At 35.9% G+C, this 14,830-nt stretch overlaps 1 protein-coding gene across 2 annotated transcripts; it reads left to right on the top strand.

Moving 5' to 3' along the window:
• Positions 1 to 1,562: 1,562 nt before the first annotated feature.
• LOC116203931 (tonoplast dicarboxylate transporter) lies at positions 1,563 to 12,672 on the top strand. 2 transcript variants are annotated; one of them, XM_031535915.1, is made up of 7 exons: positions 1,563 to 2,079; positions 6,865 to 7,342; positions 10,754 to 10,797; positions 10,901 to 10,996; positions 11,741 to 11,971; positions 12,062 to 12,251; positions 12,373 to 12,672. In XM_031535915.1, the coding sequence occupies exons 1-7, from the start codon at positions 1,681 to 1,683 to the stop codon at positions 12,408 to 12,410; spliced, it is 1,476 nt and encodes a 491-aa protein (XP_031391775.1). In that variant the 5' UTR covers positions 1,563 to 1,680; the 3' UTR covers positions 12,411 to 12,672. The 2 variants fall into 2 exon arrangements, with proteins under 2 accessions (XP_031391775.1, XP_031391774.1); XM_031535914.1 differs by having other exon boundaries at positions 1,564 to 2,079; positions 11,741 to 12,251.
• Positions 12,673 to 14,830: the final 2,158 nt, after the last annotated feature.

Here is a 14,830-nt window from a genome sequence, read left to right as displayed (position 1 = left end):
GAACATATGATTCTAACATACGGAAAGCAAAAAAAAAAAGAAAAAGAAAAAAAGAAGTAGGCGAACGAAAATAAATAAAAGAATTGATCATCACCAGTAAGTCTCAATCCGGACATGGCTGCAACTTACATAAATATTGGATTGGATATATGTGCCGACGTGTAAAGTTGACCGATAGCTTGGTTTCCTACATCATCCTTATAAAGATAATACATATACGTAATTCTTCATATACTTAATTGTCAGTTAATGATTGCACTGCCTCAAATTAGACGTAAATAAATCGGCTCTTCCCTTTATTGTTCCAATTGTATGAATGAGAAAGAGCCGTGTGGAGCTTCTCCAAGTACCTATCGAACAATATGGGGAGAAACTTCGGGCCACGTCACCAAGAGTGAAATTTCTTGTCAGTTGGTAAGGCCGTACACTCATATATTTAGATGCAAATCCGCACTACGCACGACATTAATAAATTAAAACTTCCAGTTATAATAACTTTCTCGGCGAAATTATAATACTTTTTAAATAAATGGAAGAAAAAAAAACTAACTCACACATACATGGATTATTCCCTCTCTTTTAAATACTACAAAAATTAAAAGTTACTGTAAATTATTCAAAGATATACTTTCAAAATAATTTTGTTTGTGACCAAAACTAATAGTGTTTAACTTTTCCATCTCATCCGTATATATATATATATATATATATATATATATATATATATCTTAAATTAATACAAATGAAAATCAATATTAGAAAATAAAGAAAAAAACATAATGAAAAATAATTAAAAGAATAATGAAATGAGTGATAGAGGGGGGGGGACCTAAAGGGTAATGGGGGGCCAATGTTGGCTATTGCCCTGCCGAGAAGATCGACAGTGCCCTCGTGTGGCCCGCACCTTTTTTTTTGGGAATTATTTTATATTTCATAAATTTAGAAAAGAAATCATGAACTGAAAATGGGAAAATTTATTGAAGAATTGGAACATTTAATAGGAAATTAAGAATGGGTTATAAACAGAACATTTGGAGAATACATGTCAAAATGAACCCCTTGAACCAAGCTACATACAAGTCATAAGAAAAGGAAAGATTGAATTGATGGTCCCTGGCTAAACCACTTGAACCGAGCTATGTACTAGTCATAAGGAAAGGAAAGATTGAATTGGTGGTCTCCGGCGGGCTTGAACTTGTGACCTTCGGCTCATAAGACCAACGCTTTAATTGACTGAGCTACAAGGCCATTTGTTAAATGCTACAGTCAGGACAATATTCTCTCTCTCTCTGTTTTTTTTTTTAATTAAGGGTGAGCACATTTCTCAAATTATTCTTACCAATTAAACGAAACTATCATATATTTCACTTTAAAATTGATACAAAGTCATGGTAAGGACTAAATCTTATCCACTATTTGCCAAAAGCGCATATTCTTAGTATTTTTATAAATAATCAAATTGGATAAAAGCGTCATTTATTGTCATTGATGAGCAAAAATCCATCCAAATACAAAGTCCCCGGAGGAATAAAATGCCAACTTGCTCACGTCGCCACGTTTAAAAAATTCCAAAGCCCCCAATACAAACTTGATCTCTCTCACTTCCCTCCCCTCAAATCTCTCTCTCTCTCTCTCAAGAAGCGAAACATAAAAGTGAGCAAACAATCTTCAGTTAATTATATGGATGACCCAAAAGCTCCTCTGCTCCCTCTCCAAGACTCACCCTCAAGCCCCCAAACCCAACACTCCCTCATATCAATCCTCACCCTAGGCAACTTCTTCATCCTCCTCGGGCCACTCCTATGTGCCGCGACGTGCCTCCTCCTTCGTGGCCTCGGGGATGGGCCCCGGAACATGCTCGCGGTGCTCCTCTGGGTTTTCGAGTGGTGGCTTACCGAGGCTGTCCCAATGCCCGTGACATCCATGGCCCCTCTCTTCCTCTTCCCAATCTTCGGGATCGCCTCCGCCGACACCGTGGCCCACTCTTACATGGATGACGTGATTGCGCTCGTCCTCGGGAGTTTCATACTCGCCCTCGCGGTTGAGCACTACAACATCCACCGGAGATTGGCCTTGAATGTGAGTTTCCATAGCTTCTTTTATGTCCATGCGCCTGTGATGATAACATATTCCCTTTGATATTTCATCTCATCTTTAAAGAGAGACCGCGCAACCTACGATTGATATATATATCGAGTCAAATCTTGGTAAAACTTGTCAAATACTGGTCGTGTATTAAAAATCCGTGTTTTGGTTCTATAACAATAGCAGAAAATATAGGAAGGGGAAAAGTTATCAGGACATTATATGGGATTGGATGATACCTAAGCTATGGCTGAAAAATGCAAGATATTATAAAAGTTGTTCTTCTCTATGCTTTCATAGTAATGATATATTTAGGGTAAATATTATTGGCTTACCCTAATCTTTTTGTAAATTGGTGATCTTTTACCCAAAAAAAAAACAAAAAAAAACAAAAAAAACAAAAAACAAAAAACAAAAAATAAATAAAGTTACTCCCATATGTTCAAAAATTAAAAATGTTGGGTAAATTTTGACTACGCCCCTTATAATTTGTAAAATAATCAGCGACACTCATCCTTTAAAAAATTAGCCACACACCATCCCTCCTTTCGCTGATGTGGCACCAAGAGAACATTCACTTTGCCACATAGATCCCATGTCACGAAACTGCACCAATCGACCCATTACTTGATTTTTTTACCCGAACCAAATTTGATCCGATTTTAGAAAAAATAGTAGAAATCAACAAAAGAAGGGGTGATTGTGGCTAATTTTGAAAGAATGGGGTGTTGCTGGTCATTTTATAAATTATAGGAGGTGTTGTTGAAATTTACTCAAATATAGTAAAAGACCCAAATTACCCTATACCTGCGTCCTTTTTTCTTTTAAAAAATACTATAGTATCTACTCACTACTCGAGGGAATCAAATATTAGACATGTGAGTAAATTTATGTATTAAGAATAAAAGCTTTTTTTCGAGGAAAAAAAAAGCAGAAAATCTTTTTATCAAAAATATTAATTAAAAGTTAATTGAGAAAATGAAAGAAAAACACGTAAAATTAAATGGGAGTCTAATAAATAGAATAAGAGTAAGACTCTTGTTAGAGTGGATGAGAGGGAACGAAGAGGCAGAGAAAATAGGAAAGTAAGATATTGGTGAGAAAATAGGCAATTATTATTTTAGTTCCCATTTGGTGGTGTTAGAAATCAAAATATGTGCTATTAATAATTTAGGACTATAAAAGTGAGACCAAAAGGATGTTCCCTCCCTTTATATATTAGTATAAATTACGATCTTCAAATATGCATCATTGTTTGTATGCTTAAAATTTAACATATAATAAAATAAAAATTGCAAAATAAACATATAAGAAATTTTTTTCTCAATTGCAAAATAAAGAATTAAGCACTTTTTTTTCTCAACAATGTTAGAGTTCAACGAAAAATATCAATAAATAAATTAAATCAATAAGTAGTCAAAGTTGCATATGAATTGGTCATTGGTTTGCCAAAAAATGTCTCTAAATTTTGTGAGCAATGATATACTTTTATAATTTCTTTTATTTTTTCATTGATATGATATCTTCTTTGTTTATTTTCTATTTTTCAATCTTGAATTTGTATACATTTTTTTTATTTTTGGTTTTTTTTTTCATTGATCAATTCTTTAATGGTCGTTGATCGGTTTTATCTGAATGTATATGCTATGAATATGATTTTAAAATTTAGGAATAGTTAGTTCATAACATTAGGGCCAAATTTATACTTAATATTGAATATTCAACTTAGGTTATTGGTTTTGAATGTCTTTTTCTAAGAGAATGATGCTGATATTTTGGAAAAAAACAAAAGAGAAAGCAAAGAGGGGTGATTCGGTCTTTCGGCAAAAAGAGAAAGATGCTAATATTGTGACCATACGCCTTTACGAGGAGTAAGATTTCCATTCAGGGTAATTCATGGAGTAAGATTTCAGTTTTGAAAGTTTAGAGAGTGAAAATTACCAATGAGAACAAGTTTGGGGAAGTACCAGTGATATTTATCCTCTGTACATATGTATGTATTTTGTGTATAATTACTTGGTACACCAGTCATTAAAAAAAATTTTTACTTGGTACGCTCAATTATTGAAGGAGTTAGGTGGACCACCCTCCATTATTTTTGTGCTTTTCCAAAAGAGTAGATTGGCTTTTTCCTTGAAAAAAAAAAGATTGGCTTTTTCCTATTAGTATCAAACAAGAGGAGAAAATGGAACGAGATTCCTCGTTCTTTCGACTGTCTTTCGTCTGAAACATCATCATCCTCTTCACATGTTGGCCCCATGTTTTAGCACTTTTAGAATTATGTATATACATACATGTTCCTTTTCATTTAAGAAAAAGAAAAAAAACAAAATGTTATATATATATATATATGTAATTTCTTGAACCTCATCATATGAACAAAATATTGATATACTATATGGTTACATAAAATTCTAATGCATCTGAAACGTTAACCCCGTACGGGCTAATTAATGAATGATTCTGACGTAGGATCTGGAACAGGTGGGCAAATTTTGACACATATTAGTACGAAACATTAATATATTGCATTTAGTAAAAGTTAGTGAGTTTAATTGAATAATGAAACATGGCCAATGGCTTTAATCTTATCCAAAAGGAAAGTTATGACTTAATCAAATGAACTATTTCATTTGTCTTGGTACGCACGGGGCATCTATTGCAAATCGGGGACCACAAAATAAAATTGAAATAAAGGGACGTTACAATTGAACAAAAATAGCTTTTTGACTGTGCAATGCACATGTTATTAGTTTGAGTGGTTATTTTTAGATGGATTTTTAAAAATTGACATCACAATTAAAAATGTTCATTAAGTTATTAACTGAAACCGTTCAAATATTAGTGCATATAATAACAAACTAATGATAATTGAAAATGAATTATAATACTAAATATGGATGAAGAAAATGATATTGCTTGGAAAAAATATTACATTTTCTTAAATATCAAATTTTTAAAAGTTGTAATAGATGATTTTCATGTATTATGTAAATAAAGGTAAATCATCTATTGTCATAAATTCTTCTTGTAAATTCTTACTTTTAAATTTTTTTAAATAAATTTATCTTTTATTTTTTCAAAAGTGTTCAATATTTAAACATGCTTATTGCATATCAATAGATTTTTTTAGTTACTAGTTACGTCGGAAAGTTTTTTTTTTTATAGATATGTTATTTTAAGAAATTGTATTTTTTAAATAAATTTTTGAGATTACAATTTTCTAAATCAAGAATATTCTTGTATAATAAAATTATTAAATATTTAATGATTTATATGCATTTACTAATTTAATTCCAGTTGTATACGCATTGACAATTAATTGTTTATTTAGACATTTACCTTTATAACCTGATATTACTATAAATTTACTTTTCTAATCCTATTTATTATGGAGATACAACTATATATATATATATATAGATGAGTGGTAATGATTCAAAGAAGTTGAACAAATTGCTTATAAAAATACTAATATATTACATGTACAAACAATTAAGTCTAAAATTTAAACAACTCATTTTTTTCGATAATTGCTGCTTTATTACTCAACCACGGTTAAACTATGTACTAAACCAGGTCAATATACAAACTGCCCAGGTGAAAAATACCTGAAGCAACTACATCAGTTTCATCAAAATAAAAGGATTTACAAGAGGACAACCCACAATCTTAAAAGAAACTTTGGAAAGGGAAGCAATTCTTGATCGCACCATCTCCAAAATCTACCTTAGGAGAGCTGCAGTAGCGTGTTCCTTGTAACAAATCAATAACGAGTCGTCCAACAACAGATTCTAGCAGTAAATAAAAGTAAAACACTAAAAATTGGTCAAACTAACATAGAACCAACAAGCTGAAACATTCATGCATATAATGAATAACGAGACGTCCAACATCTGATTCTAGCAGTAAATACTGTTAGTAAATACTGAAGATTCTTTTGCAGACAATTTTCCAGAAATAAAGATCTGAGTCTTTTCAACATTAAGCTTCAAACCAAAATGCTTATGGAATTCATAAAGAACATCCATGGCAGCCTTCATAGAAGCCATTTATCCATCCGTGAAGACCATTAGATCATGAGAAAAATAGAGGCGAGTCAACAGAACACCTTTGCATGGAACCCTATAGTTTACCTTCCTTTGCTACTGCATCTAATACCTTATATAAAACTTCCATTGCTAGAAGAAATAAGTGGGTTCAGATAGTATCTCCCTGTCAAATTCCCTTAGCCCCCATGAAGTAGCATGCAAGAGAACCACTGATTGCAATAGAAAACCATGGAGAAGTAACACAAGAGATAATCCACATCACCATAATTGTAGGAAAACCAACAACCTTCAAGAGATTTTCTATAAAACACCGGTTTAATGAATCAAAGGCCTTCATCGGATCCATCTTGATAGCGGATCTAGGACTGACCCCTAAGTATGATAGTTCCTAAGAAGCTCGCGCGCAAGGTTGTTCTTTCAAGAAGAATGCGCAAGAGTTCAATTACATCCAAACCATCAAAAGTACCGGCGTGGTCTTTTTCACCTGCCATGTCACATTCAGAAACTAGTTGGACTCCGCAGAGGAAGGAGAAGTCCTATTGCAAGCCCATTCGGAGGACTTGATGGAAGATATTATATGAGACCAACACAAAGGAAAATTTAAAATAATAAGTCTTGAGGAGAATTTTTGGTATATTAATAACAAAGCGCCAGATCATGGTATGTGTAAGTTTCGCCTACATAGATTCTCCCCATGTCATATAATAATGTTGCTGGTCCCTTGCAGATAACGTTGACATTCTGCGGCGAGCCATTGAACCCACCGCTGCTCTTGCTGGGGATCTGCACCACCACTGCGTTCGTGAGCATGTGGATGCACAACGTGGCGGCCGCGGTGATGATGATGCCGGTGGCCACTGGGGTCGTGCAGCGGATACCGACGGGGAGAAGTGCCTCTGCTGCACAGCGCGGGTTCTGCAAGGCGGTGGTGCTGGGGGTGATATACTCGGCTGCGGTGGGCGGGATGACCACACTGACGGGGACAGGTGTCAACTTGATATTGGTCGGGATGTGGAAGAGCTACTTCCCGGAGGAGGAGCCCATCAGCTTCAGCCAGTGGTTCTTCTTCGGGTTCCCACTTGGTTTGCTCATTTTCTTGGCTCTGTGGGGGATTCTATGTGGGCTATACTGTTCAAGAGGATTGGGGAGGGACTTATCTGCTTTCCTCGACAAAGCCCACCTCAGAAGAGAGCTCGAATTATTGGGTATGGGTCCATTCTCTTTTTTAAATTCCTTTGCTTTTTTTTTTCTTTTAATTTATCTTTTATCAGTAATCAAGGCGCGTATATATAATATTAGCATATAGAAAAGTTATAAATGACTGACATGGATGCTATAATATTATCCACTTTCACCCAAATAAAAAAAAAAGAAAATATATTAAAATGAGAAATTTCAGATAATTAGCTAGAAAATATGGATAAGATACATACTCCAGGTCCTAACGAATTATAATAAACTTAGTTGTTTATAAGTTCAGTGGTGAGAGAAAATAAGGAAATATAAGATTCAAGAGATTTGCCAAAATCTCTGAAACATAAATAATCTTGTTTTTTTTTTTATATCTAACAGATTATTGATGAAAACGATGAAATAAAATTTTTGACATATAGAACAAAAAAAATCTCACCTCTTCAAGAGTAGAAAAAAAGGTATAATTTTAATCCTTTATATTAGGTGCAATTAGGGGTGTAAATGAGACGAGCCAACTCATGAATTACTCGAGATCGACTCGGTGATAACTTGGACCCCACTCGACCTTGTCAAGCTTGAGGAGAGAGCTTGAACCGAGCACGAGCGAGCTCAAGTCGAGCTTTTTTTCTGAGCAAGCCGAGTCGAGTACGGTGGTACTTGGCTCGTTTAACTCACGAGTCTAGCCGAGTTTTTACATAAAATTATGTATATCTCCTTTAATTAGTGCACTGAGACCCCCAAGCCCATAATTCACAGACTGAACTGGACTTTCTCATTATTTTTTTAAATCTAAACTCTTAAAATAATATAAAAACTGAAATTTGAAAATAAAATTAAACATAAAATAGCCAAAATTCATTGTCTCTCTCTCTCTCTCTCCTGCTCTGTAAGTCCACGACCCTGAGCTGCCATCAAGTCTTGCTCGATCTCGAGCCGAGCTCATCTTGGTTTTAAACCCATAGCAATCAAACGAGCTATAACAAGCCCAGCTCCAGCTACTCAAATGGTACTTGAGCTCGAGCTCGAGCCTCCATATTGAAGCTCGACTAGGCTCGAGCTCGAGCATTTTTAAATGACTTGAGTTTGCCTATACTCGAGCTCGACTCGGCTCGTTTATATCCCTAGGTGCAATGTTCAATTTTATCTTTTCAATTTTTTGGTTCAATTTGGTTCTTTATATTTGAAAGCTGTTTTATTTTGTCGTCCGGTCAACCGAATTGTTTATTTTAACTGTAGGGGCAATTAATTTCATGCCACATGTATACTTTCTGCTTACTGTGGCAATAATTTTAGAGCACATTTATTTTAGGATTAATTATCCAAAAAGCTCGAATTTTTTTCGCTTTATATCATTTTTTCCATAAACTTTTGGAAATTATCCAAAAATACACAAATAAAGTTTTTGTGTCATATTTAGCACACCATTATTCCCGGTGAATTTTGACTGAAAAAATCGGACGTGACAAGTTAACGATGGTTACGTGGCTTACGACATTTGAGATGCACCCTGGCTGACCAATCGACCGCCCCTAACTTCTCTCTCTTTCTCTCTCCTTCGCCGCCTTCCCCTTGCCATTCCCGCTGCTGCTTCCTTCGAGGAAGCCACCACCGGAGCCTTCCTTTCTTGCCATTACTGCTCGCTGCTCCTCATCTTAACTCCTCTGCCTCCCCCTCCCTCTTCCTTCATCGTCCCTGCTTTGCCTATCTTACTCCAGCCACCATTGCTGCCCCGAGAAGCAGCGGCAGCTGCTCAAGGAGCTCAGAGGAAGCCCGAGAAGCAGTGGTAGCAGTTCAGTGAACTCGAAGGAGGCTCGAGAAGCAGCGATTGCACCTCGGGGAAGTAGAGCCTGAGCCCGGGATGGGGAGAGCTCGGGGAGGAGGTCGTGGGAGGCAGGAGCAATAGCGGCAGTAACTCGAGGAGGTGGAGGAAAGAAGCTGTAGCAGCTCTGCGTAGTTGGAGGTAGCAACAGGGAGCAGCAATGGAGGTAGGCGGAGGAGATGATGGTGATGGTGAAAGAGTGGAGGAGGAAGATGGAGATGGCGGTGGCTCTTTTGTGGTGATGATGGAGATGGAGATGATGAGGATGGCAATGGCTTGTGCTGGAAAAGAAAACCAAAGAAGAAATAAAGAGGAGGGGGCGTGAGGCAGGAAAATGGGAAGATGATATATGGTGGATGTGGGTGGGTAGAGGAAGGTAGTAGAGATGGTGTTGATTGTAATAGAGTGTGAAGATGGTGATGGCTGCGATGGCAGGAGATGGTGACAGTGGCTGGAATGGAAGGAGGAGGAGGCAATTTATGGGGAGCAATAGAGATGATGGTGTCTCTGTTCTTTGAAAGGGGCACGGTGAGGAAGGAGGGAGTATGAGAAAGAGAGAGAGGATTGATGAGACTGCTGGGCCCCACTTGAAGTGTTACAAGTCGCCAATTCAGCTGCCATTAATCACCTCATCGCCGTTAGCTGTAACGTCAGATTTTTTCGTCAAAATTCACAGGGGAGTAACCGCGTGTTAGATGCGACACAAAATCGTTAGTTCGTGTATTTTGGACAATTTTTAAAAGTTCGCGTTAGAAATGATACAAAATGAAAAGTTTATATATTTTTGATTAATTAACCCTTTATTTTATTATTTTAAAAAAAATTTAAAAATTATAAATTATAAAAGAAAAAAGGAAAAAAAGAAAAGAAGAGGGAGTAGTGGTGGTTCGCTTCTGGCCATCACTGCTATAGGCTTTTGAAGCCTCAGGGGCGAGCTACACCACTGTTTGCAAGATTGCCATGGTCTGCTCGCGGCCTCGCCTTATGAGGTAGCGGTCTGCACTGAACCACCACTGCTCTCTCTTTACCGGTTGCTTGAAACTAAAATTAAATGTATTGTAAAATTATCGCCACATAAGAAAAATTATACATTTTTATTGTAATATTAAACAGCTTGCCCAAAAATTGAAAAACAAAATAAAATGATTATTGGAACATAGAGGACGAAAGCGAAAAAGAAAAAGGAAAACGAAATGAACAAAATTGACTTTCTTTTTTTAGGAATGAGTAATTACATATATATATATATATATATATATATTTGGGTGCGAACTCTGGTATCCGAAAGTCCAATTGGGTCCCGACTAATCCAGTCGAGCCGGGTCGGCCCACTAAGGGTAAAACTCTCACAGCGTGAATTTTATGCATTCACAAAGACTCGAACCTGAGATTTTGCTTAAACGGAACAAGAACCGAACCGCTGGAACCAATCCTCGTTGGTTATTAATTATATATTAACAACTAGTTAGATACAAAAGTGTACATTTTTGCATTTCTTAACGCAAAGTGTAGTTTTTCCATTTCTTGTTATGAATAGTTTTTCTTAACATATTTTGTGTTTACTGATGTAATTTGGGTTGCAAATGCTGTATGAACTGAACAGGGCCAATGGCATTTGCTGAGAAGATGGTGCTGGCCGTGTTCTCGGTGCGTTCCTAAGAAATCGAACCTTGCTCTTTTATATAAATATATAATATAATATGTAAATTTCGTACTTTCTATTAAATATTGGACATTTGAAATATTACAGATGCTAATATTGTTGTGGATGACAAGAAGCATCACCGATGACATTCCTGGTTGGGGAGCTCTCTTTCACGGACGTGCCGGTGATGGAACCGCTAGTGTGAGTATCTAAAACCCTCGCAATTATCTTAAATAGCATACCACAATTTAATTTACTGTCCTAACAATTCATTTTCAGTTTGAACAATATATGTTCGAGAATCGCTTGAAAAACCGAAAGTCAGATTTTTGGCTTACAAATATTTGGGTAGGTCATAGACGATATACCTATTTTAAACTTCATTAGCACATAGACGACTAGCAATTAGTAAAATCCTGCTTGTACAGAAAATATTAGAACAAAACATGAGTAGATTCGAGACTTGAGATATCGTTGCCCAGCAAAAAAAAGAAAAATCAGAGAAATTTGAGATACCGAAAATACATGGTAGCTGAGAAAAAAAGTGTATTACAGTGGCACATGCCATCGCGAGGTAATCAAGAGTTCCTCGTTCGATTTTCGTCGTGCTTCTATATGCGCCTCTTTATCTTAGCTTTTATTTCCATTTCATTGTATTAGGTTCATAGATTTCTTTTGTAACCGAAAAAAGAAAAAATACATGGTGACCCTAGGAGCGAAATTATGGAAATAGATGAATTATTATTTCTAAAGAACTCGACGAAATACATCAGCGATTTATAGGTTCAGAAAATATCGCATGAAGTGTAAGGAAATTAAATAAACATCATTGTATATCCGGATACCAAATCGTCCTCTAATTAATCCTGAAATATATATATATATATATATATTGATATTATATCGGATGAACGATTGATGTTTCTACCCTTGCAATGAGATTAGGTGATGATGGCAACCCTGTTGTTCATAATCCCGAACAAGAAGCACGAGGGAGAGAAGCTCATGGACTGGAACAAGTGCAAGAAACTTCCGTGGAATATCATCCTCCTCCTCGGCGCCGGCTTTGCGATAGCAGATGGGGTCAAGACGAGCGGCCTTGCTGGTGTGCTCTCAGAAGCCCTAGACTTCCTGGAGTCAGCCCCCTATTGGGCCATAGCCCCCGCCGTGGCCCTTGTGAGCGGAATCATCACAGAGTTCACCTCCAATAATGCAACCACCACACTCGTGGTACCTCTGCTAATACAAATTGCGAAATTGATGAAGGTTCATCCTCTACTGTTGATGGTCCCTGGTGCAATTGGAGCCCAGTTTGCTTTCCTTCTCCCCACCGGGACGCCTTCGAATATTGTTGGGTTCACCACTGGCCATATTGATATTTCGGATATGATAAAGACCGGATTGCCATTGAAGGTTGCAGGCATTGCCGTGCTCTCGCTTCTCATGCCAACCCTGGGTATGTGGTTAAGTCAAACCTTGATTACACGTCTAACTTGAATTCAAATTAGAGATTTCAATGATGAAAAAATAAAACATAAGAAATTCCTTCTGAATATAATTTTCTTTTGTCCTTGCAGGGGCTTATGTGTTCGGGACGAATGGAAAAGTCCCATAGCCGGACAAAGTGCTACGATAAGCCATCACTGCCAACATTTTCTTAGGTCCATGATATTGAAAGGTAAACAGCAACCATTCTTTTTTTTTTTCCCTGATAATTTGTGTGTCAATAAAAGGAGTCCTTTCAGAAAGGGAGCATTTTCCAACACATATGTTGTATATTAGTAGCTTACAAATTGTAAAGTAAACAATATCCGTGCTAAGCATAATATTCTGTATGGAATTTCCAGATTTTTAGTATTTCTCTTTCAGGGATACAACCATTTTCTTAATATATTATAAGTAGAAAGATTATATATGTAACTTCATGAAGCTAATCTGACTTAGGCTTGGTTTGGGAGTGTTATTGCTGAAATAAAAGTGCTGAGGTATAATTACTGAAATATAGGTAATGATTTTATAATAAGTAAAAATGTTTAGAATATAACAATTTGAAACTGTTAAAATTAAAACTAATGTTTAAAATAAAGAATGAGCAAAAATAGTTTTTATAAACACTTATCAACCTGTTGGAGAAAATTACGTTTCCAACTGTAGAAATTAGCTAAACTATGGTTTTGAAAGAATTCAAAAGACACTGTTTCCGCTTAAAATTCAATAAAATAAGCACTTACTCAACCACCACCGCACTCCTAAACGTAGTCTTATTATCCCATTATGCATACTAGACTTGTAACTGCGCTACAACTAGCATTTTAGGAAATAATTTTTTATTTCTAATTTTGAACATTGACTTATTATGTAAAGAAATGCTAAATCCTCCTACTAAATCAGCCTACTTATCCTCCTAATTAAGAACCAGATGAGGACACACTTGGTATAATTTGGGCTGCAAGAATTCTTTCTTTGGAATTCTCTTTTTTTCCTAATTTACCCCTAATTCCCAAAAGGCATTATAAAGGAAGATCATGGTTGTTAGAATCGCGATTCGAATTTTAGAATCTTACGATTCTACGATTCAAGGGGTGGCTACCGATTCCGATTCCATGGCATGAATTGGGAAGATAGAATCGTGGCTGAATCGCGATTCGAATCGCAGAATCGGACCGATTCTATGATTCTGGTTTCAACCCAAAGTCGTATGCCCCCTCTCTCTCCCTCATCATCTCTCTCATTGTGCGACAATATTGCTCATTGGTTCTCTTATTTTATGAAAAGTTTGAAACTTGTCTCCTGGCTATAAGTGATAGGAACATGGAAAGTTTATGGAATTACTTCAAATTGGGTTCTAGCCTATTCCTGATTGCCGTCTAGTTTGAGATGATTTAGGCTATAATTTTTTTCGACTTTTTTAGGTGCAAAGAAAGATGATTCCAAGAAGTTAGGGAGGAAAAATAACTTCGTCTATAGGATCCGTGACCATAGTACTATATCAATTTTCATTGGAGGTTGTTATAGTGAGAGCGCCCTCTTGTGAAGAATAAGTACCATCTGATTTCGACGAACGAAGTAAGAAGTAGCAAGATTTATCATTTGATATTTACTTCTACTATTTCTAACATTAGATATATATATATATATATTTTAATTACAGGTAGAATTTTACGATTCACGATTTCACGACTCTCGACCGATTTTAGATAAAATTGCGACTCTGACAACCTTGAGAGAGATACTTCAATTATTATTTTTTTCTTTTTTCTCTCCCTAATGAACTCACCAGCGGCCGGAACCCTCCATTGAATATAAGGAGTACTTATTTATTATTTTACAACTATGAAAGAAATTAGAAGAACATATACATGATAAATTCTCATATATGCGCTCAAAATAAAGATAGCACTCTAAACACACTTTTGACCAAATCGTAGCACAATAAATTCAACGGACATTCTCTAGAATCTAATTTTGATGTTACATAACTTTTTTGGTTTGAAATCTTCGTATTCCGAAGCCCAATGGGCCTCGACTAATTCAGTCGAGCGGGGTGATGTTTTTAACTTCAATCAAAATTATTTATCGTTCACTTAGTTTAAAAAAATTACTAAAAACAGAAAAGAAACTAAAAAGAAAAAAATAATAACGGGATACATAATACATGCGGTCCATGCTCAATAAGTCGCTTAGTTAATTGACTGCATCATCGATACATATCCACAGTCAATATAAAAGTCATATATAAATCCAAACAAAGAAATTAGCTCTCAAAATCTCCCCAAAATCTTCATCATGTTCATAATTTAGGTTCACTCAACTTAAATTCTGACTTAGCTTGACAATATTTAAGTATGTGATATCATGTGCTCTACTTAATGGCACAACAGTCCACTAGCTTACATCTTAATTACTGAATAATTTTCTTCGAAACACCTACTTATATTTATATAAAGAAGAAAATAAAAGAGTCATTTTTCCCAAGGCAAGCAAGGAAAATAGCAAGAGAATTTTTAGGATAGTTATCATTTGACTACTCTAAAT

This window comes from Punica granatum, chromosome 4, assembly GCF_007655135.1.
Source record: "Punica granatum isolate Tunisia-2019 chromosome 4, ASM765513v2, whole genome shotgun sequence".
Classification (NCBI taxonomy): domain Eukaryota; kingdom Viridiplantae; phylum Streptophyta; class Magnoliopsida; order Myrtales; family Lythraceae; genus Punica; species Punica granatum.
The sequence above is the reverse complement of the archived record's forward strand: the minus strand, read 5'-3'. Positions and strand labels throughout refer to the sequence as shown.

Excerpts from the sequence above, each read along its gene's own strand:
- LOC116203931 (XM_031535914.1), top strand. The coding sequence starts at position 1,681 with ATGGATGACCCAAAAGCTCCTCTGCTCCCTCTCCAAGACTCACCCTCA. Across the intron at positions 2,080-6,864 it reads ACCGGAGATTGGCCTTGAAT|ATAACGTTGACATTCTGCGG; the intron begins GTGAGTTTCCAT and ends GGTCCCTTGCAG. Across the intron at positions 7,343-10,753 it reads AAGAGAGCTCGAATTATTGG|GGCCAATGGCATTTGCTGAG; the intron begins GTATGGGTCCAT and ends TGAACTGAACAG.